The sequence below is a fragment of the Garra rufa genome, chromosome 2 (assembly GCF_049309525.1).
Source record: "Garra rufa chromosome 2, GarRuf1.0, whole genome shotgun sequence".
Classification (NCBI taxonomy): Eukaryota; Metazoa; Chordata; class Actinopteri; order Cypriniformes; family Cyprinidae; genus Garra; species Garra rufa.
Genome location: NC_133362.1, coordinates 17175418 through 17197929, shown reverse-complemented (window position 1 = coordinate 17197929; position 22512 = coordinate 17175418). Strand labels below are relative to the sequence as shown.

General features: G+C 37.3%; 1 protein-coding gene across 1 annotated transcript in view; it reads left to right on the top strand.

Moving 5' to 3' along the window:
* macrod2 (mono-ADP ribosylhydrolase 2) overlaps window positions 1-20789 on the top strand; it is an 849841-nt gene extending 829052 nt beyond the window's left edge. The window contains exons 22-25 of the mRNA XM_073834923.1: window positions 229-297; window positions 12020-12082; window positions 14952-15026; window positions 19298-20789. Coding sequence (XP_073691024.1) covers window positions 229-297; window positions 12020-12082; window positions 14952-15026; window positions 19298-19329 — 239 coding nt within the window. The 3' untranslated portion in view covers window positions 19330-20789. The remainder of the gene's footprint in view (window positions 1-228; window positions 298-12019; window positions 12083-14951; window positions 15027-19297) is intronic.
* The last annotated feature ends 1723 nt before the right edge of the window (window positions 20790-22512 follow it).

Here is a 22512-nt window from a genome sequence, read left to right as displayed (position 1 = left end):
AAGTCACATAGAATTTAGCTGCTTTAATGCATACTAAACAAAAGAAAATAGAGAGTGAAGAAAAGCCATGGACAGTTTGGCAGGAACAGCAAACTATGTGACATACTCACTTTGAAAACTTGTGCTGCGTATAGTGTTGCTTATTTGAAAGCTGTTTTAACCTCTTTTCTGTTTTAATGGCCATAATGTTCACAGTCTTCTCTCTGTTTTTCCTCTCTGTGTCAATAGACTCAACAAAGAGTGATAACACCAAGATGGAAACCGGTCAGGACACTCCGGATGCCATGGAAGTTGAGAGTATGTGCTAATTTGGTTTTTCCAACTTTTTTGTGTAATATACCTTTAATATGTGACCCTAAAGCAGTCTTAAGTAGCATGGGTATATTTGTAGCAATAGCTAATAATACAGTGTCAAAATTAATATTATTTTTTTTTATGCCAAAAATCATTAGGATATTAAGTAAAGATCATGTTTATGAAGATATTTTGTAAATTTCCTGCCCTAAATATATAAAAACTTACAATTTTTGAACAAATTACAATTTTAAAGGTGATTTTCTCAATATTTTGCACCTTCAGATTTAAATATTGCCCTATCCTAACAAACCATACATCAATGGAAAGCTTTATTCAGCTTTCAGATGATGTATAAACCTCTTTTTCAAAAAAAATTGATGACTGGTTTTGTGGTCCAGGGTCACATATTTCCATCAGTAAGGCTCAGTCTGTCATTTTCACTTTAATGAGGAGAACAGTGCATAATTCAGGTGCATGCTAGCAGAAAATAAAAATATTTGTCACTAAGATTAAGTATATGCATTACCTTTTAAAAGTTTGGGGTTAGGATGTTTTATTTTTTAAGAAATTAATGCTTTTATTCAGCAAGGATGTGTTAAATTGATCAAATGTGACAGTAAAGACTTGCATTGTTTAAATATATTTCGTTATTTTGCTCATTATATTCATCAAATGTGCCTTAAAAAAATGTTAGCATGGTTTCCATTAAAATTACAAAAATTAAGTAGTGCCACTGTTTTCAACATTGATAATAACAATAATAAAAATATCTCTTACACACCAAATAAGAATATTCCTGTGCTTCCGTAGGACTGGAGTAATAGCTTAAATTACATTTTAAAATATGTTTACTCTAAAGAATGCTGTGTTAAATACAACCCTTGGTTATTTTAACCAAGCAGTTGGGTTAAATGTTTAACCTTACCTTCGGGGTCATTTTATTTAACTCAACTCTTTTAATTACTATAAAATGAACCCAAAATTGGATGTAAATTAATAATCAGACACATAATTACTAGAGGCATCAGCAATTTATTAACAGGTCATTTAAAAATGTTTATTATTGAATTATTATTTATTCAACTTATTAATAAAGGTTCATTTAATGAACATGTTAGTAAATGCTAATTTACAACCTATTTTGGGTTCATTTTAAGCAATAAATGTAGTCATTTTTAAACAATTGTTGAGTTAAATAAATCTACCCAGAAGGTTGGAATAAATATTCAACCCAACTGCTGGGTTTGTCCATGTTTCCCCCAGTGCTGGGTTGTTTTTAACCCAGCATTTTGTTAGAGTGTTAGAAAACAGTTATTTTAAATTGTAAAAATATTTCACAATATTACTGTTTTGGTTTTATTTTCAATCGGACAAATGTAGCCTTGGTGAGTTTTAGAGAATTTCTTCAAAAACATTTTAAAATCTTACAAACCCCAACATTTTGCACGGTAGTGTATAGAAAAAATATGGATTGCATTGATGTTAGTGACTACTAGAAGCTGTTAAAATGCATGTTTCTTTTGAGAGATGTATTGTTAGTGTCTGAATGTGAAGAACTTTGCTTTTTTAAATCCTCACATCTCTTTCCAGCAAGGTCTAAAGGTGCACATGAACAACAAGGTTTTGCATCCTATTTTCTCCAGCTGTAACTTGGCGAATGTAATCTTGTGGTGGGTCAGGTTCAAAAGCAGACCCCACATTATGCTAAATCACTTGTTAAGTTTTTCGCAGCAGACCCTGCTACCTTTGACAGATGCGTTTAGCGGCTCTTGAGGTCATGGCAAAGGGGACGCTGTCTTTTCTTACTTCCTTCATATTTATTGTTGTTTTTTCCTTTTTCATTTGGTGAGTTTTGTGCTTCTGAATTGTTTTTGGTGCTGTAATTTGAAGCAGAGAGGAAAAAGTTTCCCTGCATAACTTCTTAAACACTACATTTAAAGGAATAGTTCACCAAAATAAGAAAATCTTGTCATTACTTACTCACCCTCATGTCGTTCCAAACCCGTAAGGTTTGTTCATCCTCGGAGCACAAATTAAGATATTTTTAATGAAATCTGAGAGCTTTCTAACCTTGCATAGACAGCAACGCAACTGCCACGTTCAAGGTTTATTACGACTTTATTAGGAAAATAAGAAGTAGAATATAAGTCGTATTAAACCTTACAACATGGTAGTTGAATTCTTGTCTATGCAGGGTCAAAATCTATTGGTTTTTATCAAAAGTATCTTCATTTGTGTTCCAAAGATGAACAAAGGTCTTACAGGTTTGGAATGACATGATGGTGAGTAATTCATGACAGAATTGTCATTTTTGGGTGAACGATCAGAAAGAAAATCTGTTATCATTTGTTTACCCACTAAAGCTATTCAATAGACCAGGGGTCAGCAAGTGAGTCTGGCATCCAGCTAAAAAACAATTTGCCACTAGATGGTGGGCCAGAACATAGTCAAAGGAAAATTTAAGAAACTAATTGATGAAAAATGCAACTAGAATTGCCTGTGAGAGACTGTTACAGTGTCTTTTGTAACTGGTAGTGAGCTGTTACTCCAGGGTATATACAGAAATCACAAAGTTAAATTTAATACCTTTTTAAGACTCTTTCCATACATTTTAAGACCTCATCACCATTTCAAGTTTTAACTGGTTACATAGGCAACACTTTAACTTACATTTACTATATATTGATTGTAAGATAGCACAACTTAACAGTCTTAGTTTGTGATAACTCCTTATCAGTGCAACATAATTCAGAAGGGTGGGAACGAAGCACAAGAGAATTAATTGAGTGACTAACCAAATGTAAGGTTAATTAGAAAGAGAAACCCGAAACAAGAATTAGACCAATAAACAAAACAATTGACGAAACTTCGTAAAGAGGGAAAATTTTCATGGAAAACGCTTGTTGGTTCACATTTTATGTTTGCCTAAATTTATTTTCAAGATCTGAGGTAAACTATCTGTTCTTGCTTTCAGTAAGGCTATAAATGTCACGCAAAATGATATTCAAGCTCACATGAGACACTTTTAACATTGAATAGAGCACGTAATCAGTACCTGAGATTGTAACTGTCATAGTTTGTGTTGTTGTTCCAGCCGCAACGTCGCAGAAATAGAAACCGTTTCTAAAATTTAAATTTCATACGTCGCCGTCGCGGCTAGTTAGCTCCCTTTACACAGAGTGCGCATTTTTGCGAAATCGAAAGTGAAAGTGAATGGCAAGTGCTATTTCAAAGGAGATTTAAATAAATGTGAGTAACTGTCATGACAGATCTATTTCAGAACCAGCCGCCTGTTGCCAACCACTGCGATAGACTGTCATTGAATTCATTGTATGAGAAGATGTTCAATTTGTGAGCGAATCATTCTTTTGAGTCAGTTTAATGAATCAGATGTTCCAGTTCTCAAAACAGGTCTGAAAGATTCTGTTCTAAATCAGACTAATCTGGTTCTTCAACTCACTGACTTAAAGATATATGTTGTTTAGCTGTGAATAACAAATGAAGTTTTGGGGTGTTGGTCCAACAAAACTACTAAGCCACTTTTATGAAACTTAATGGTGCTTTCACAACCTTTTTGAAGGTTGAAAGCTCCAGTACCTATTTATTTGCGTGGAAAATAGCAACCAGTGCATTATACAACATGAAGGTGAGTAAACGATGACAGAATTAAAATTTTTCAGTGAATCATTGCGGTGAAAACGCACTTTAGACTCGTGTTACATGCTGAGTTAACCGTATGGATTCTACGTCGATAAGAAGCGTATTAAAAAAGGCTACTGTTCTCCTCCCATCGAGCTAATTTGCTTTACTGATCTGCCACAAACCTCCCTGCTCAATTCTCCACAGCACTTTCAATGTGACCCTTAAACCAGGCGACCCCATGTTCTCTTTTCACATCTTTTTAAAGGTTTTTTTGTTTTTCCAAGCATGGCCTTCTTGGCCCGGAGAGAACTGGAAGCCTTTTCAGACCCAGAGAGGACCTCTTCCTCGTACAATGGCAGCTCGTCAAAGCACATCTTGTAACTTTAGGCAAATGCGGCCGGTGATACAATGCCACTTGGCTCTGTAAAAACCCTTCCTCGTATTTCTCACTCTTCGCTTTGAGAGGGCGGAATACAGATGAGAGGAACCACTTGGCTTTTCACAGAGGAACGTGCATGAGAAGGATCTGTGGTATTTACACTGAAGCCCTCCCCACCGGGTTTGTTTCGACTCAATACCTTTTAATTGGCTCTAATTGTTTGAAGCTTCACCATCACACAGCGACGCAAGGAAGAAAAAAGCCCCGTGCACAATCAAGTGCCTCCCTAGAATGCTTTTCTCTTTCTCTTCCTCTCCTGAATGTTGTTCCAGAGAAAATATGTCTGCCCTCGCCCCGCAACCTTTGAATATTTACATATGAAAATGAAGTTTGCTCTCCACATTTAGCACTTCATTAGCTCTCATGGTCTGGCTCTTTGAAAAGGTTGCCCGCCGTTGTTGCGCATGAATAGGCCTGGAATTACATTGATGTATGTTTTAATGATGAGCTGAACTCTACTGTTACCTCACACAAAACGCTACGAAAGCTGCACTTTGGTCTTAAATGTGGCTATTCACTTGCAAAGTAGTTATTTACATGTTGAACATGATGAACACAGCTTGAAGACCACCCTAAAGTAAGATATCAAGCAAGAGTTTAATTCATTATATCATCTCCGTAAACCAAACATACTATCCGCATACTTCTCCAAGTGAAGGACAGATAGATAATGTATTCGACTTGTGAGATATTGAGCGGTTTTACTCAACAAACCTGTAAGCTTGTTCTCTTGTTCTCCTTTCAGTCGAGTTCTTTTCCATTAACCTCCTGAGCGACATGTGAAAGCCGTCTGGCGGGGTGCTTTTGTGAGTCACTGGTTCGATTACGTTGGGCTCTTGCTCCAGTTAGGCCGGGGTTATTGGTTTGGTTGTTTGTGTTCGGCTTTGAGCTGCTGGCAAACTGTGAGAGTCAGACAGCCTTGAGAACCTAAACCAGCCAGGTGCAGGGAAAAAGGTTATAAATTAAATGACCAAACAAGCCTTGACTCTGTTGAAGCTGTTTGGATGAGTGGCCCACCTTAAATAATCTAATATAAAGTCCAGTTGCGTTTGATAGAAATTCACTACACGTATATCCCCCTGTTGACATGTACTACCAGTCAAAAGTTTTTGAACAGGAATGTTTTTTATGTTTTTTAAAGAAGTCTCTTCTGTTCACCAAGCCTGTATTTATTTGATCCAAAGTACAGCAAAAAGTAACATTTTGAACAGAATTTATGTGAAATAGAAATCTTTTGTAAAATTATACACATTTATCATCACTTTTAATCAATTTAAAGCATCCTTGCTAAATAATAGTAGTAATTTCTATAATTTCTTTCCCCCCCCCAAAAAAAAAAAAAAATTATACTGACTCCAATTTTTTGAATGGTATAGTGTAAAATGTTACAAAAGCTTTTTATTTCAGATAAGTGCTGATCTTTGGATCTTTCTGTTCATCAAAGAATCCTGAAAAAAATGTACTCAACTGTTATAAATATTGATGATAATAATAATAATAATTCTTAAACAGCAAATCAGCATATTAGAATGATTTCTGAAGGATCATGTGACCCTTAAGATTGGAATAATGATGCTCAAAATTTGGCTTTGATTACAGAAATAAATTACATTTTAAAATATATTCAAATAGAAAAGAGTTATTTTAAATAGTAAAAATATTTCAAAATTTTACAGCTTTTGTTGTACTTTGGATAAAATAAATGCAAGCTTGGTGAGTAGAAGAGACTTCCTGTTCAAAAACTTTTGACTGGTATTGTATGTAAATGCAATTTATAAAATTTATTTAGAATTATAGGACACTACAGTTTAAAATTTTGGGGTCGTTTTTAATATTTGACTTTTTTTTATATTTTAGATTTTTTAAGTCTTTAATGCTCACCAAGACTGCATCAATATCCAAATCTGTAGTAATAACTGTGATTTTGTAAAATATTATTACAATGTAACATAATATTTCTATTTTAATAAATATTAGAACATAATTTATTGCAATAATTTCATCAGTTAATTTTAGCATTGCATGATCCTTAATATTCTAATATATTGATTGATTTTGAAGAAACAGTTATTAAAATCAATGTTGAAAACAGTGCATAATTTATTTATTTTAATATGTATTATTTATTTTGTGTTTTTTGTGGAATCTTTACTATATATTATATTTGACACCCCTGGTTATTACAGTTTTAAAGGCATTCTCAGTTCAGAATTATATTGTATTATATTATATTATTGTTGAGTTGAATTTGGTATGTTGTTTTTTGGATTCTGTATTATATTATATTATATTATATTACATTATATTACATTATATTACATTATATTATATTATATTATATTATATTATATATTAGAAGCCTCAAATCAATCTGTTCGCTGCTGGGTAAGAAAATAAAATTCAGTTGTTTTTATTTATTTTATTTTATTTCTGACACCCCTGGTTTTTACAAACCTTGTCTTTTCACAATAACTTTTATTAATTTGTCATTTTCTTACATTTCTGTTTATTTTAATTCTACCTCCATCATTTCAAATTATATCCTTTTGCCACCTCAAATAAAATTAAAATGTACGAATTTGAAATACATTTTCAGTTCAGTTCTGAATAGCGCAAAACTCTGATAATTACCATGGTACTTTTTTTTTTAAAGGCATTGGCCAAACCTTTCAACCAGCACCACCATTTGAGTTTCCATTAAGTAGACGTATCATATCCTGAGGATTACTTCATGATGACTAGATGTCTGCTTTGGTCTTTGTCTGTAACGTCATTGTTGGATTTGGAAGGGACGGGGAATGATGTTGATGCTCGCCTGACACGGCCGGTCATTATTTGTGTGGCGCAGACGATTTATGCCGCCTAACAATAGACCCACAAGCCCCTCACGATCTCTAGCGCGAATGGTTGGTGGAGGATCTAATTTTCTGCTTGTCTGAATATGAATATGACTTACATCTGCCCCCACTACACTTCCCTCCCTTTCTCTATCTTCCTCGCTCACTTATTTCGTCTTCCCTGCTTTGCAAGTCGCCCGGCATTGCCTGTAAAGATACCGCCCACACGACGAGACCATCAAACTTTCATTACGCCTAAGTGCAGTTAATTTCAAGGGAAGCATATGAAGCAAAGAAAATACGACAATTTATCGAAGCTAGAGCGCTCAGAAGCTGAACTCGCTCAGCCGCTCTGATGAAAAGAATTGAGTGTCCAATGGACTGCTGTCAGGTAAATCAGGATAAATAACCAAAACACATTTGAGGGCACTTGTATAGACTTAGTCTGAAGTTTAACGCCAAATATATCACTATTTGTCGTAATGGCATGATACTATAACCTTAACGTCAGATTACATCAGAAGCCTCAAATCAATCTATTCGCTGCTGGGTAGGAAAATAAAATTCAGTTGTTTTCTCTCACCTTTTTTTTTTTTTTGAGAAATAGACTAAAGCGCCCAGCTATCCTCCTTGTCACATTTTTACACTTTTTCCTGCTTGACAGCTTCAGGCTACTTTATTTGTTTCACGGCACGTCAGACTCTCTTCCCGAAAGACAGAACTCGTACTGTTGTCGGCTGTAAAGCTAAATTAGAGAGCTGGCAAATTTCTCCACCATCTCCTGACGTACAGGGCAGCAGTTGGAAGTGAGCGCAGGCTTTGATTGAAATTCCAGCATCTCGTTTTTTTCAAAGGCTGGTTTGTTGTGTTTTGATCAGCGCCGCTTATTAGGAGCCCAAAGTGGCAGGGCTCCCTCTCAGCCCTGACATTATTACATGGAAAGAGAAACAGACAGAGCATCAGGAGGAAGCCAAGTCTCAATTGAGCTTGCAGGTTCGCTCGAGCGACAGCCTTAACTTTCTCATTTTGCTGCCTGTCCATAGACTTTTAACGCAGCCCTGATCTCAAAATCACTAAGAGCATATATATTTTTTTCTTTTGTGCTAATCCTTTTCTACATACAATTTAGATCAAAAGTTTACGCACACCTTGCAGAAGCTGCAAAATGTTAATTATTATATCAAAATAAGAGGGATCATACAAAATGCATGTTATTTTTTATTTAGTACTGACTTGAATAAGATATTTCACATAAAAAACATATATGTTACATATCGTCCACAAGAGAAAATAATAGTTGGATTTACAAAAATTATCCCCTTCAAAAGTTTACATGCACTTGATTCTTAATACTTTTGTTCCCTGAATGATCCACAGCTGTTTTTGGTTTAGTGATAAATGTTCATGAGTTCCTCGTTTGTCCTGAACAGTTAAACTGCTTGCTGTTCTTCAGAAACATCCTTCAGTTCCCACAAATCCTTTGGTTTTTCAGCATTTATGTGTATTCGAACCCTTTCCAACAATGACTGTATGATTTTGAGATCCGTCTTTTTACACTGAGGACAACTGAGGGACTCATATGCAGCTATCACAGAAGGTTCAAACGCTCACTGATGCTCCAGAGGAAAAACAATGCATTAGGGGTGAAAACTTTTTAAATTTGAAGCTCAGGTTAAATTTAACTTATTTTGTCTTCTGAGGAACATGTAAGTATCTTCTGTAGCTTCTGAAGGGCAGTACTAAAAGAAAAAATATAACATTATATATGATATTTAGGCAAAATAAGAAAAATGTACAAATCATTCGGTTCAAAAGTTTACACCCCTGGCTTTTAATGCATATTTTTTCCTTCTGAAGCGTCAGTGAGCATTTGAACCTTCTGTAATAGTTGTATACGGGTCCCTCAGTTGTCTTCAGTGTCATTCAGTCATTTTTGGAAAGGGTTCAAATACACAAAAATGCTGAAAAGTAAAGAATCTGTGGGACCTGAAGGCCTTTTCTAAAGAACAGCAGGTAGTTTAACTGTTCAGGACAAACAAGGGACTCATGAACAACTATCCCTAAACAAAAAATAACTATCTGTGGTAACAATACAGTATTAAGTGCATGTAAACTTTTAAACAGGGTAATTTTCATAAATTCAACTATTATTTTATCTTGTGGACTATATGTCAACACCTTTATTTGAATGATCTTATTCAGGTCATTACTGAATAAAAAATAACATACATTTTATATGATCCCTCTTGTTTTGGTAAAATAATGATCATTTCGCAGATTCTCCAAGGTTTATGTTTAAAACAAGACCAAAATACTAGAAAAAAAAAATTTCCATTCTGCACTTCCTCTGATTCTTTGTTTACTCCAGCTCGCCATTTGTGCTGGAATATGGATAAAACACCAAGCAAGGGACAGAGAGGAGACTTGCTTCCAGGAGTGGGCGGTAATGGAAACAGCGTTGTTGAATCGTATCGCACTCGGTTTCAATTTCTCCCTCTACGGTGCCGCGAGACAAGAATGAAATGAAATCATGGCGGTGGCGGTTGCCCGTGCTCTCCCTCACCTTTCCCCATCCAGGCACTCCGCCACTGCTCTATTTCTCCAATAAAAAGAGCTTTTTTCACGTTCGAAACACAAATCCATCACTTGCAGCTTTGCGCCGTTAAATCAGTAGAATTTGAGGGGTGGCCACCGGGGAGAGCGAAGCGTCTGGGTAGCTCTCTTTCTGAAAGGTTGCATTAAAGCCCCCGTCTGTAGTTGTTGAAACATTGGCACCGTAACCCGACGAATTGTCTCTCTCCGACTGAAAACGAAGCTTCAGAGCTTGTGATGAAATGAGCATGAAAGCATGTAGCATCACAGTGAAAATAGACGCCGTGTTGTTACACTCCCAGTGATGTGTAATGTACATTTAAGATGTTTCAGATGATGTTTGTAGGATTCTCATGAAGGTAAATATTACGTTATTCTGCAGACAAATGCTATGGTTTGAGTGCGGAGACAATCTGCAGCACTGAGTTGAGTGCGCTTGCATCATCCATGGATGTGCCGCAGGAAGGAGATTATTTCATGCTGTGGTTTGCTTTGGTATTTACGCAGAGAGATAGAAGAGAGAAACTTATAGAAGAGTTTGAGAACGAGGCTTACACTGATATAGACTCAAGGCGGTTTCTAATTAATTTTCTATGCTTCCCTTTTCGTCTGCATTTGTTTTGTTCCTCTTGAAGGCGAGAGGCTTTTGGACCACATTATTCATGTTTAAATATTATGCATTGGTCTCATACCAAAGAACCAATAGCTATGAAGTAATCTCTTATTGAAGTTGATGTCTAAATACACTACACTTGGGGTGGTGTGTTGCAATGATTAAAGATACGGAATGGAAAGGATAAAGGTTCAAGCTCCAAAATGATACTCCAGAGGGACTGTGCCTAGAATGTTTGTAGCTACTAGGGCTCATCCACACGCTTTCCTTATCCGTTCTTTTTATTTCCTTGTTCCAAAAAAAAAAAAATCTGATATTTCACAAAAAATGTTTACATATAGTCCACAAGAAAATAATAGTTGAATTTATAAAACTGCCCTTGTTCAAAAGTTTACATCCCCTTGATTCTTAATACTGTGTTGTTAACTCAATGATCCACAGCTGTGTTTTTTTGTTTAGTGATAGTTGTTCATGAGTCTCTTGTTTGTCCTACACAGTTAAACTGCCTGCTGTTCTTCAGAAAAACCCAATTCTTTGGGTTTTTTAGCATTTTTGTGTATTTGAACCCTTTCCAACAACGACTGTATGATTTTGAGATCCATCTTTTCACACTGAGAACAACTGAGGGACTCATATGCAACTATTTCAGAACTACTACACACTCTCTGATGCTCCAGAAGGAGAAACGAGGCATTAAGAGCCGGGGGTGAAAACTTTTGAACAGAATGGAGATGTGTAAATTTTTCTTATTTTGCCTAAATATCATATTTTTTCATTTAGTACTGCCGTTCAGAAGCTACAGAAGATAGTTACATGTTTCCCAGAAGACACAATAAGTTAAATTTACCCTTCTTCAAATTCAAAAAGTTTTCACCCCCAGGCTCTTAATGCGTGTTTTTTTTCTTTTTTTTTTTCTGGAGCATCAATGAGAGTTTGAATCTTCTGTAATAGTTGCATATGAGTCTCTAAGTTGTCCTCAGTGTAAAAAGATGGATCTCAAAATCATACAGCTGACAAATAGTGCCGTTGTGTTACAGGTGTCCCGAGTTCAAACCCAGCTTGAGGACCTTTTTCTAATTCCGCCCCCTTCTCTCTCTACCACTTTGTTTCCTGTCTCCTCTGAACTGTCCTATCATAATGAAGGCAAAAATGGCACAAATAAATCTTAAAATAATTAAAAATAAATTTGCAATTCTGAGAAGAAAGTCTGAGTTGTAAGATATAAACTAGCAGCTGCAAGAACATTCAGAAAAGTTTTATGCAAATTTGTGATTTGAAATCTGAACTTTAAAAGGATCTTTCATACCCTAAATAAATAAATAAATAATCAATCATGTTTTGTGGTATTAAACAATGTAGTTGCAATTCTTCCTGAAGATGATAAGGAATCCAGCATATGGAGCCAATATCATTTTAATAAAATCAAAAGAAATGACAAACACAGAGAACTTGGCACGTTCTTTTCTGACGTTGATTTTTGTTTAAGATGATAATGAGGAAACCAGCATATGTAGCCAATATAATTTTAATAAAATCAAAAGATATGACAGACACAGAGAACTTAACACATTGTTTTATTTATTTATTTTTTTAATTTAGATGATGATCGAAGTGCCACAGCAGCCAAGGAGAACAACACCAGCAGCAGCAGCAGCACTAAAGGTAAAAACAAAGTGTATGAATTAAAATGTTTTTTGGCCTTTTAATCATTTCATGATTTAAATTCAAATTTATGGCTTATTATTTAAAATGTCATACAGAAGTAAACAGCGTGTGTGTGCATTTCCATATGTAAATGAGTTTTTAGTCATTTTATTTATATGAAAGATGAGAGATGAGAGAGAACAAAATACAGCAACAGGATCAGATTGAAACTCGTGTCACCCAGCAATTTGTAAGCATGTGCGTGAACCACTAGGTCACGACTCCAATTCAAATGCATGTTTTATTATTTAAACCGAAGAACGAGAACGTGTGTGCATGCATTTTTAAATGTGAATTTCAGGGTTATAGACCTTTCTGTCACTTTTTTTATTTATATGACAGTTGAGACACACTAGAAATGACAGGGAAAACAGGAGGGAACAGAATCGTAAATGTTGCATTTCCTCAAGTAAAGTCAAATGCACGGTTTATTATTTATACAGAAGAAAGAAAAGTATGTTTGGATGTATTTTGAGATGCAAGCACAGGTGTGTCTCGTCATCCTGAGCTCTGCAGTCTCATGCTCTTATCTTGAAGCCTCTGTTGCCTCGGGCATAGCCTTTAGCATCCGCTGCATTTATTTCAGCTAGGAGTGTCATGATCTGGGCTGTGGGGCTTCCCTCAGCCACCTGAGGTCGCTGTTTTCCTTTTCCTGCACTGCACTCTGATAGCATTCACCTGTCCTTGTCGTTATCACTGATTACACGCACACCTGTTCACAATCACTATCTGGACTATAAGAGATCCCACTACTCACTCTGCATTCATGTCTGCATTGTCTTTTGTTGTTCATGTTACTTTGTGTTTCTGCGATTCCTGGCCTTAGACCTTGTTCCCTGTTTTGGTTCTTTTGAGTTTATGTTGTATTTTGCCGTGTTGGCTTTTTGTTTGTTTATTTGTATTTGTTTCATTAAAATCACTCACCCTGCTTTTGGACCCAGACCTTTATATTTACGTGACAGAATGCAGACATCCCAGATGGGTCCAGCGGGGAGTAGTTTTTTTTCTGAGGAGGCGGAGGCGGCGTCGGTCGCCCGCTTCGAGACCATCTACGCCTGTTTGGCGGTGATGGATGCCCTCAACGCTGAGGCGGCGCGGAAGCGTCCCTACTATAGGGCGATGGCGGAGGCGTTTTGTAGAGAGAGGGCGTCCACTCTCTCTGTTCCTGACGCGGCGGTGACCGCTCGCTCTGTTCCTCACGCGGCGGTGACCGCTCTCTCTGTTCCGGACGCGGCGGTGACCGCTCTCTCTGTTCCGGACGCGGCGGTGACCGCTCTCTCTGTTCCGGACGCGGCGGTGACCGCTCTCTCTGTTCCGGACGCGGCGGTGACCGCTCTCTCTGTTCCGGACGCGGCGGTGACCGCTCTCTCTGTTCCGGACGCGGCGGTGACCGCTCTCTCTGTTCCGGACGCGGCGGTGGCCGCTCTCTCTGTTCCGGACGCGGCGGTGACCGCTCTCTCTGTTCCGGACGCGGCCGTGGCCGCTCTCTCTGTTCCGGACGCGGCGGTGGCCGCTCTCTCTGTTCCGGACGCGGCGGTGGCCGCTCTCTCTGTTCCGGACGCGGCGGTGACCGCTCTCTCTGTTCCGGACGCGGCGGTGGCCGCTCTCTCTGTTCCGGACGCGGCGGTGACCGCTCTCTCTGTTCCGGACGCGGCGGTGACCGCTCTCTCTGTTCCGGACGCGGCGGTGGCCGCTCTCTCTGTTCCGGACGCGGCGGTGGCCGCTCTCTCTGTTCCGGACGCGGCGGTGACCGCTCTCTCTGTTCCGGACGCGGCGGTGGCCGCTCTCTCTGTTCCGGACGCGGCGGTGACCGCTCTCTCTGTTCCGGACGCGGCGGTGGCCGTTCTCTCTGTTCCGGACGCGGCGGTGACCGTTCTCTCTGTTCCGGACGCGGCGGTGGCCGTTCTCTCTGTTCCGGACGCGGCGGTGGCCGTTCTCTCTGTTCCGGACGCGGCGGTGACCGCTCTCTCTGTTTCCGGCGCGGCGGTGGCCGCTCTCTCTGTTCCGGGTGCGGCGGTGACCGATCTCTCTATTCCGGGCGCGGCGGTGACCGCTTTCTCTGTGCCGGACGCGGTGGTGGCTGCTGGCGTTCCTCTGGTGGCTATGCCAGCTCGCGTTCCTCTGGCGACTGACGTCCCTCTGGCGGTGAGGCCGGCTCGCGTTCCTCCGGCGGCGAAGCCAACTCACGTTCCTCCACTGCACGGGCCTGGCCCGCCATCCCTCCCCCTGATGCACCTTCCACCGTTCCTCCTCCCTCCAGATTTTTGTTTTTGTTTTGGGAACGTCTGGAAGCCGTTCCCTTGAGAGGGGGTACTGTCATGATCTGGGCTGTGGGGCTTCCCTCAGCCACCTGAGGTCGCTGTTTTCCTTTTCCTGCACTGCACTCTGATAGCATTCACCTGTCCTTGTCGTTATCACTGATTACACGCACACCTGTTCACAATCACTATCTGGACTATAAGAGATCCCACTACTCACTCTGCATTCATGTCTGCATTGTCTTTTGTTGTTCATGTTACTTTGTGTTTCTGCGATTCCTGGCCTTAGACCTTGTTCCCTGTTTTGGTTCTTTTGAGTTTATGTTGTATTTTGCCGTGTTGGCTTTTTGTTTGTTTATTTGTATTTGTTTCATTAAAATCACTCACCCTGCTTTTGGACCCAGACCTTTATATTTACGTGACAAGGAGAAGCCCAGTAGCCAATGAGATGTCACCCAGTGGCATCTAACTTTTAATTCGGCTGCTCAGCTGTGATCTCGAGTCATTAATTTCCTTCTCTCTGCCGTCTTCCCTTGTTTTCTCTGTGTCTTTCCTTAATATGTGTCTAGATGATGTGACAGCCCAGGATGTGAGCTCACAAGAGCCCGACGCAACTCAACCAGACAGCAGACCAAAATCTGAAGGTAAAAGCAATAAATCAATAAAAGCTGCGAATAAAAACAGAGAAACACACTTACGCAGTTCTCTTCTTCAATAAACATCCCCGTCTCTCTCATCGTCCTTCTCATTCAACTAAAAGCGCCCAACTTTTTTCCACTCCATATGCTTTCTCCGCAATTCCTTCCCTTCCTTTCTTTCTCATTCACTTTCTCTCTGCTGATCTGGAACTGCGGAGTGACCCTGATTTTTCAGAGTAAACGTGTTGGCATGCCTCCTTAAATTGAGTTTGATGAATTACCTGCATGCCCACCTCACGGACATTAATAAATCAAACACAAAGCGTGTGTGATCGGAGCGCAGAGATGACGCAGTGCGAGAAAGCTGATAAATCATGTGTGATAAGAGTTTTGCTGTGCTGTCATTTCGGGAACCCCGGGGTCAGCTTCCCTCTTAGGGCCGCACATACAAACTCCCAGCATGCCATTTATATTCATTCCCTTAGCGTTTGACAGGAAATAATTTAGTACAGTATCTTTACGTGTGTATCTGTGCGAACACAGGTATACAGGTAGAATTTAGTTGGACTTTTATTTCATTAAAGGAAAGTTGATACTATATCATATTAAAGTCAAAATTAATTATGCACCTTCATGTTGTTTCAAACCCGTAAGACATCTTCAGAACACCAATTAAGATATTTTTGATCAAATCCGAGAGCTTTCTGACCCTGCATAGACAGCAATGCAACTACTATGTTCAAAGTTTAGAAAATTAGTCCATGTGTTAGTCCATCAGTAGTTCAGCATGTCATGGTACTCTTGTAAACGCATCTTAAGACTGACACAAAAGAGAAGTAATTGTTCAAGTTTTAGTAAAGTTTTAATTTTGGGTGTTTTTTTTGTACACAAAAAGTATTTTCGTAGCTTAATAAAATTGCAGTTGAACCACTGTCACATGGACTATTTTATCAATAACCTTGCAACCTTTCTGGACTAGACTTTTCAGGGTCAGAAAGCTCTCGGATTTCATCAAAAATATCTTAATTTGTGACCCTGGACCACAAAACCAGTCATAAGGTTAAATTTTACAAAACTGAGATATATACATCATATGAAAGCTCAATAAATAAGCTTTCTATTGATGTGTGGTTTGTTAGGATAGGACAATATTTGGCTGAGATACATCTATTTGAAAATCTGAAATCTAAGGGTGCAAAAAATCTAAATACTGAGAAAATCACCAAATTAAGTTCTCCAAATTAAGTTCTTAGCAATGCATATTACTAATCAAAAATTACATTTTGATAGGTTTACAGTAGGAAATTTACAAAAAATCTTCATGGAACATGATCTTTACTTAATTTCCTAATGATTTTTGACATAAAAGAAAAATCAATAATTTTGACCCATACAATGTATTTTTGACTATTGCTACAAATATACCCCAGCGACTTAAGACTGGTTTTGTGGTCCACGGTCACATTTGTGTTTTGAAGATGAACAAAGCTCTTACGGGTTTGGAACGATGTAAGGGTGAGTAATTAAGTAATTATACATTTTTGGGTGAACAATCCCTTTAAGTCAACAGACTGCCCAAAAAGCTTGATAAACATAGAGAACAAGCTAAATTGAAAAAATATTCTTTTTTTTTAATATTGGGGCAAAAAAAATGTATATGGGTCAAAGATGTGAAGATGTTCATGTCAAAAGAAATTTACAAAAGTTATTTTATGTCCATAGAAAGCACATTAAATGTAAGTCAAGTGTCTACTTTTAAGGTTTCAAATAAGTTTTTGGAGAATAAAATGTCAAAATTTGGTTAAAGTAATGTTACATTGTCATTTAGTGTAACACAATATTTATGTTAAAATTCAAACAACATGCTTATTCTGACTTGTACATATTACAATATATAAAAGAATAGGGAGCGTATTAAACTTTATTGTGTTTTACATGAGTAAAAAATTCTTACTGACAAATGGGCAAAACCTAGGATAGTTGCAAGTTTTAAAAATGTAGAATTAAGTAGTATTTGGGGTGAAAGCAATTTGACTTTTAATATGTCATAAATATTTTTTGTTGTAAATATACCTGACAAGGTTGTTACACTGAATGGGTGCCTTCTGTAAATTAGGGAAAAATGTATGATATGTATTTTTTGCTCAGAAAAATTTTAATGCAATTAAATTAAAGAGAAAACATCTTTATATTTTTAAAGTTAAATTTATAGTAGTATTACACATTTGTCTTTAACTCATATTTTTAATATAAAACCTATAATTTTATAGTATATATTAATATTTTATTAATATTTATATTTGTTTTTAAACATGCTTTTTGGCACAATGTAGGGTGAACTCAGGTAAAGTGGGCCACTTTTGTAAAACATGTACCTAGATGTTTTTTCTTTATTACTTTTGTTAACTTTAAGGTCCAGCTATAATATTTCTGGTTGAATACAGTTCATATAAAGTGTTATTTGCAAAATATATCCCAATAAAACATTTTGAGGTCATGTACTCCAGACAAATATTTTTGGTAGGTAAAGGGCAATCCAATCTTTTATCAAAAATGATTCTGGATCTTAATTAAAAACACTTGATTTATCAGACAAACATATTTGTGACCCTGGACAACAAAACCAGTCTTAAGTAGCAGGGGTATATTTGTAGCAGTAGCCAAAAATACATTGTATGGGTGAACATTTTTCTTTTTTCATTTTTCAATTTTTCATTTTTCTTTTATGCCAAAAATCTTTAGGATGTTAAGTAAAGATCGTGTTCCGTGAAGATATTTAGTATCTTTCCTACCATAAATATATCAAAACTTAATTTTGGATTAGTAATATGCATTGCTAAGAACTTCATTTTAACAACTTTAAAGGCAATTTTCTCAGTATTTTGATTTTTTGCACCCTCAGATTCCAGGTTTTCAAATAGTTGTATCTCGGCCAAATATTGTCTAGGATAGGATAAGATAGCATTTTAACAAACCATACATCAATGGAAAGCTTATTTATTCAGTTATATATACAGTTATTGACCTTTATGAATGGTTTAGTTGTCCAGGGTCTCATTAAACAACATATTTAACAAACCCCAAAAATAACCTACAGGTTATGAATAAAATAAATAATGTGTAAATCTACATTTCATGTGTGAAATTCCAAACAACTGAAAAAAGATGTTGTGTTGACATTAAATTTGATGAAATCTAAATATCAGAATATTCAGAAATCATAATATTGATAAAAAAAACTCTACAGTATATTAAATATGTGACTATAACACCAGTAACAACAAACAGGCTAAAAAAAATAGGAGCATTTAAAATGGTAATGGTGTGTAAAAATGTTTTTCCGTCTATGCGCTCTAAACACTTTTTTTTATTGTGCTCATATTTTAAAGCTTTATATTCTACACTACCATTCAAAAGTTTGGGATCAGTAAGATTAATAGTTAATCAAGGCTACATTTATTTATTTTTAAAAAATACAGAAAAAAATTTGTATTGTGAAATATTATTACAATTTAAAATGACATTTTTCTATTTCACTATACAATAAAATCTCATTTATTTTTGTGATCAAAGCTGAATTTTCAGCATCATGTCTCTAGAAATCATTCTAATATACTGATTTGTTATCAGTGCAGGAAACAGTTGTGCTGCTTCATATTTTATTTGGCAACTGTGATACTTTTTCAGCATTTTTTGATGGATAAAATGTTAAAAAGAACAGCATTTATTTAAATGCTTTATTTATTCAGTAAATGTTTATTCTTTTTTTAAAGAAATTAATACTTTTATTTAGCAAGGATGTGTTCAATTGATTTTAAAAAATGTTAGAAAAGACTTGCATTGTTAGAAAAGATATCTATTTTGAATAAATGCTGTTCTTTTTAATGTTTTATTCATCAAAGAATCCTGAAAAAGCTGTCACAGGTTTCAAAAAAATATTTGGCAGCACATCTTTTGAGCGCAATTAGGTACAATTAAGCTTTAACAACCCACTTTACCTGAATTCACCCTAGATTAATAAAATACAGATTAAATACAAATTAAATAAATACTTTTTGTATGAATTGTCTGGTTAATAGATTAATTTGATAAATAGTGAACCAGTTAATCTATTACTTTTAGTTGCAGCTCCATTTAGATGAGTTTGACAAAGAAAAAGTAAATAGGCTGAATGTTGGTTTTCATGTTGACACCAATCTGTCAGCCTTGTGCATTAGGCCAGTTTAACTGTTTGTTTACTAACATGTGCGCTTCATTACATGTTTGTTTTCTCCAAGATGGCCAAGGCAGTGAGAACGCACAGGAATGAGACGACAATCAGCCTCATAGGAACGAGTGCCGGCAAACTGTGTGAAGGCAAGCATCACACCAATTTTGTCCCACGCCAGGGAGTCGCCCACAAACACTGGGAAAAGAGTTGACCCCCCACTTCATTCACCATCTTTCCTTCTATTCAACCTGTATTTCCTTTCCGCTTCCTCATATTGATAACAAATCAGATATATAGCTATATAAAAAAGGGATCAAAAGAGAGTTTGAACATATCAGAGAGAGTGCAGGGATTGTGGAGCTAGAGGAGGGCTGCTATACCTCACTGACATGCTGCTTGATCAATAGTTTTTTGGGTTTTTCGTTTTTTGTTTTTTTCAATAAGGCATCCTGGTGCTGGATTTGAACTGGTTTGAATTAGGTAGATTGGCCAAAACACATCCTAAAATCATCCTGTCGCTTTCAGTTACACGCTGATTTGTAATACTTCTGATAAAGTGCAAAGCCAAGGCTGAATTTTCCATCCCGCAGAGCACTCGTAATGCAAGATTCAGACCAAATATGATTGGATTCCGCAGCCCTGTCCACCGATTAAGATTTCTTTCAGGTGAAAAAACACTAAAATGGCTGTAAATGTCCGTTTGTGTGTGAGTGAGTGTGCGTATATATCGATGATGTTTTCGCTTTGTGTGTGAGCTTCAGAACCAAGTCAAACGAGGAGAACATCGCTTGATTCTAATCTCCTATCGAGTGGTGACATTCCTCCCTTCTGCACGCTATATAACAGAGGCGTTCGTGCGCTCCTCTGCTTTGAAACGACACGTCACGCTCGCAGAGCCCCCCTTTAATCTCTCAAACGAGCATTGATCATTTTCATCTTCAAAGCTGCTCTGACTACTGCGAATGCCTGTTAAAAAAAAAAAAAAAAAGGAAAACCTGTTGTGTCAGACTGACGTGGCCGTTTTTGACGAGTGCGCTAACAAATTAATCCCCTCAAGTGTATCTAGATGCATGCCAGCATTGTTTAAAACGTTTTATTTACAGTCCCTCTCTCGGTCTCCCTCCCCTTCACATGCATAAACAGATCTCAGTTGCAAGCTCTCAATGTTTTTACCAGATTGTCTCTGCATCTCCAGAAATCTGCCTTATTTCATGAAATATGTAGTGCATAATCACAAATTGGTGATGGCAAAAATAAAAGGCAAATAGTAAGTGTGTGGCTTTGAATGAATTAAATTCTACTTACGGTGATGCGTGATGCAGTTCTTTAAACACAAAAAAAATGTCTTCTGTCTTTTTGTTTTGGGTTTTGATTTGGTTGTTCGGTTTTCTTGCATATGATATTTTTTGGTTGATAATGATTAAAAATGTATTCAAAAAGTTGATTTACTCCTTTAAGTGGTGCCATACTGTATATCAGATGAACTTCTGCCTTCATCCTTTGATGTTTGCTTTGCTATAAAACAACTATGAATAAAGTTATAAAGTTGTTTCCCTGGACATTCTGTCTGTGTGTTTTATTGTTGCATCATATAGAGCATGTAATATCTGCAGATATTAATCCATTAATCTCTTTGTATTTGCTGAATTATTATCAGCAAATATGTACATGCTTGTAAGTTACTTTAATGCAGGGGTGCCCAACCCTGTTCCTGGAGATCTACTATCCTACAAAGTTCAGCTCCAACCCTGAAGAATGACACCTGAACCAGCTAATTAATCTCTTAAATGGCACTTGATACTTACAGACAGCTGTATTGGAGCAGGGCTGGAACAAAAATCTGCAGGTAGGTAGATCTCCAGGAGCAGGGTTGAGCAGCCCTGCTTTAATGTCAGGCGTTTTTCTATTATATTTTAATGTGCCCGCATCATTCACTTTATAACTCATCTAAAGCACTTAATGGATAAAATCATTTTTGTGATTAAAAACTTTAGATATTATAGAATTTCATTAGTTTTCGATTATGAGCAATGTATATAGATTGACATGTAAATTCTATATGAAAAGGAGCATAACTATGCTGTACTCATTCTGAAGTGTGTAGTGCAGAACACTTACATTACATGACAACATATGTCACTGCCACTTTATTTGGAATTGACCCTTCACAAAAACCCGCTCTCCTTAGTTACTGTTGCTATGTTCAACAAACAATGTTGCTTTCACACTACATATCATGTTCTCACACAGTTGGTGCGTTCCGATCGGCAGGGTCCCTACGCAGTGTTCACTGCTCCCTACTCCCTTAGCACGGTATAACCGACTTCGCTGATAATAATCGCTCATTTGGAATGCCCTGGAACGTCATCAAAGCAAATCAACGGCAGGGTCACGCAGATTGTGATATAACATAAATAAAAATTGTAATTTATCTTACTTTCAAATTTAAATACATATAAAATACATATAAACTTATGTATCTATAAATATAGTCAAAATGTATATGTTTAGACCGGTCTTATCTCACGCACTTTCTTTCCCACACACAGCCTATACAATCCAGTAGTAACATTAAATAAAACTAAATAAAGCAAGAGTCTCACCTCACTGGTTTTACTTTCATTCATATAATACAATATGCAAATGTAACACGAATCACCATAACCATTCATAAACACTCTAATTTGTATAATAATAACAACATTTATTGCAACCGCTCCATTTCAGAGCCTTTAAAAAAACTTCAACGGCTCTGCTCCATCATTACTTCTAACTGGTGAGGCGGTGCGCAATGACAGTTGGGTGATTTTCCCCGTCCACTTCCTGTGAAGTGAAGTACCGATGTTCCCTTATTCCCTATGCTGTTCGCAGTGCCCTTCGAACTGAACATGTTTGCTCCCTTCGGTTTGGAATCTCACTTAAGATGGCGGAATACCCTGTGAAGTCCACTTCGCAGTCCACTTACGGTCGAATGGAATGCACCTAGTGAAAAAATACATCGCAGAGCAAAGAGGAAACTGACCACATACCGACAGACAAGTTACTTCTGGTATGAAACAAGGTCTCAGCTTGTTGCCATTTTTAAGAAATTCAAGCAATAAATACCGTTTTGTGGCTTAATGTGTAGTGAAAGATCACTGTATTGCCTTATTAGATCAATCGACATGTGAACCGAGCATCTTTTATACTTTACTTAAAGCGCAAAAAACATGAACATCAGAACGTATTTTCCACCGAAGGCAATCTTTTCTCCTGTCTGATATGTTTGCCGGACATAATGGC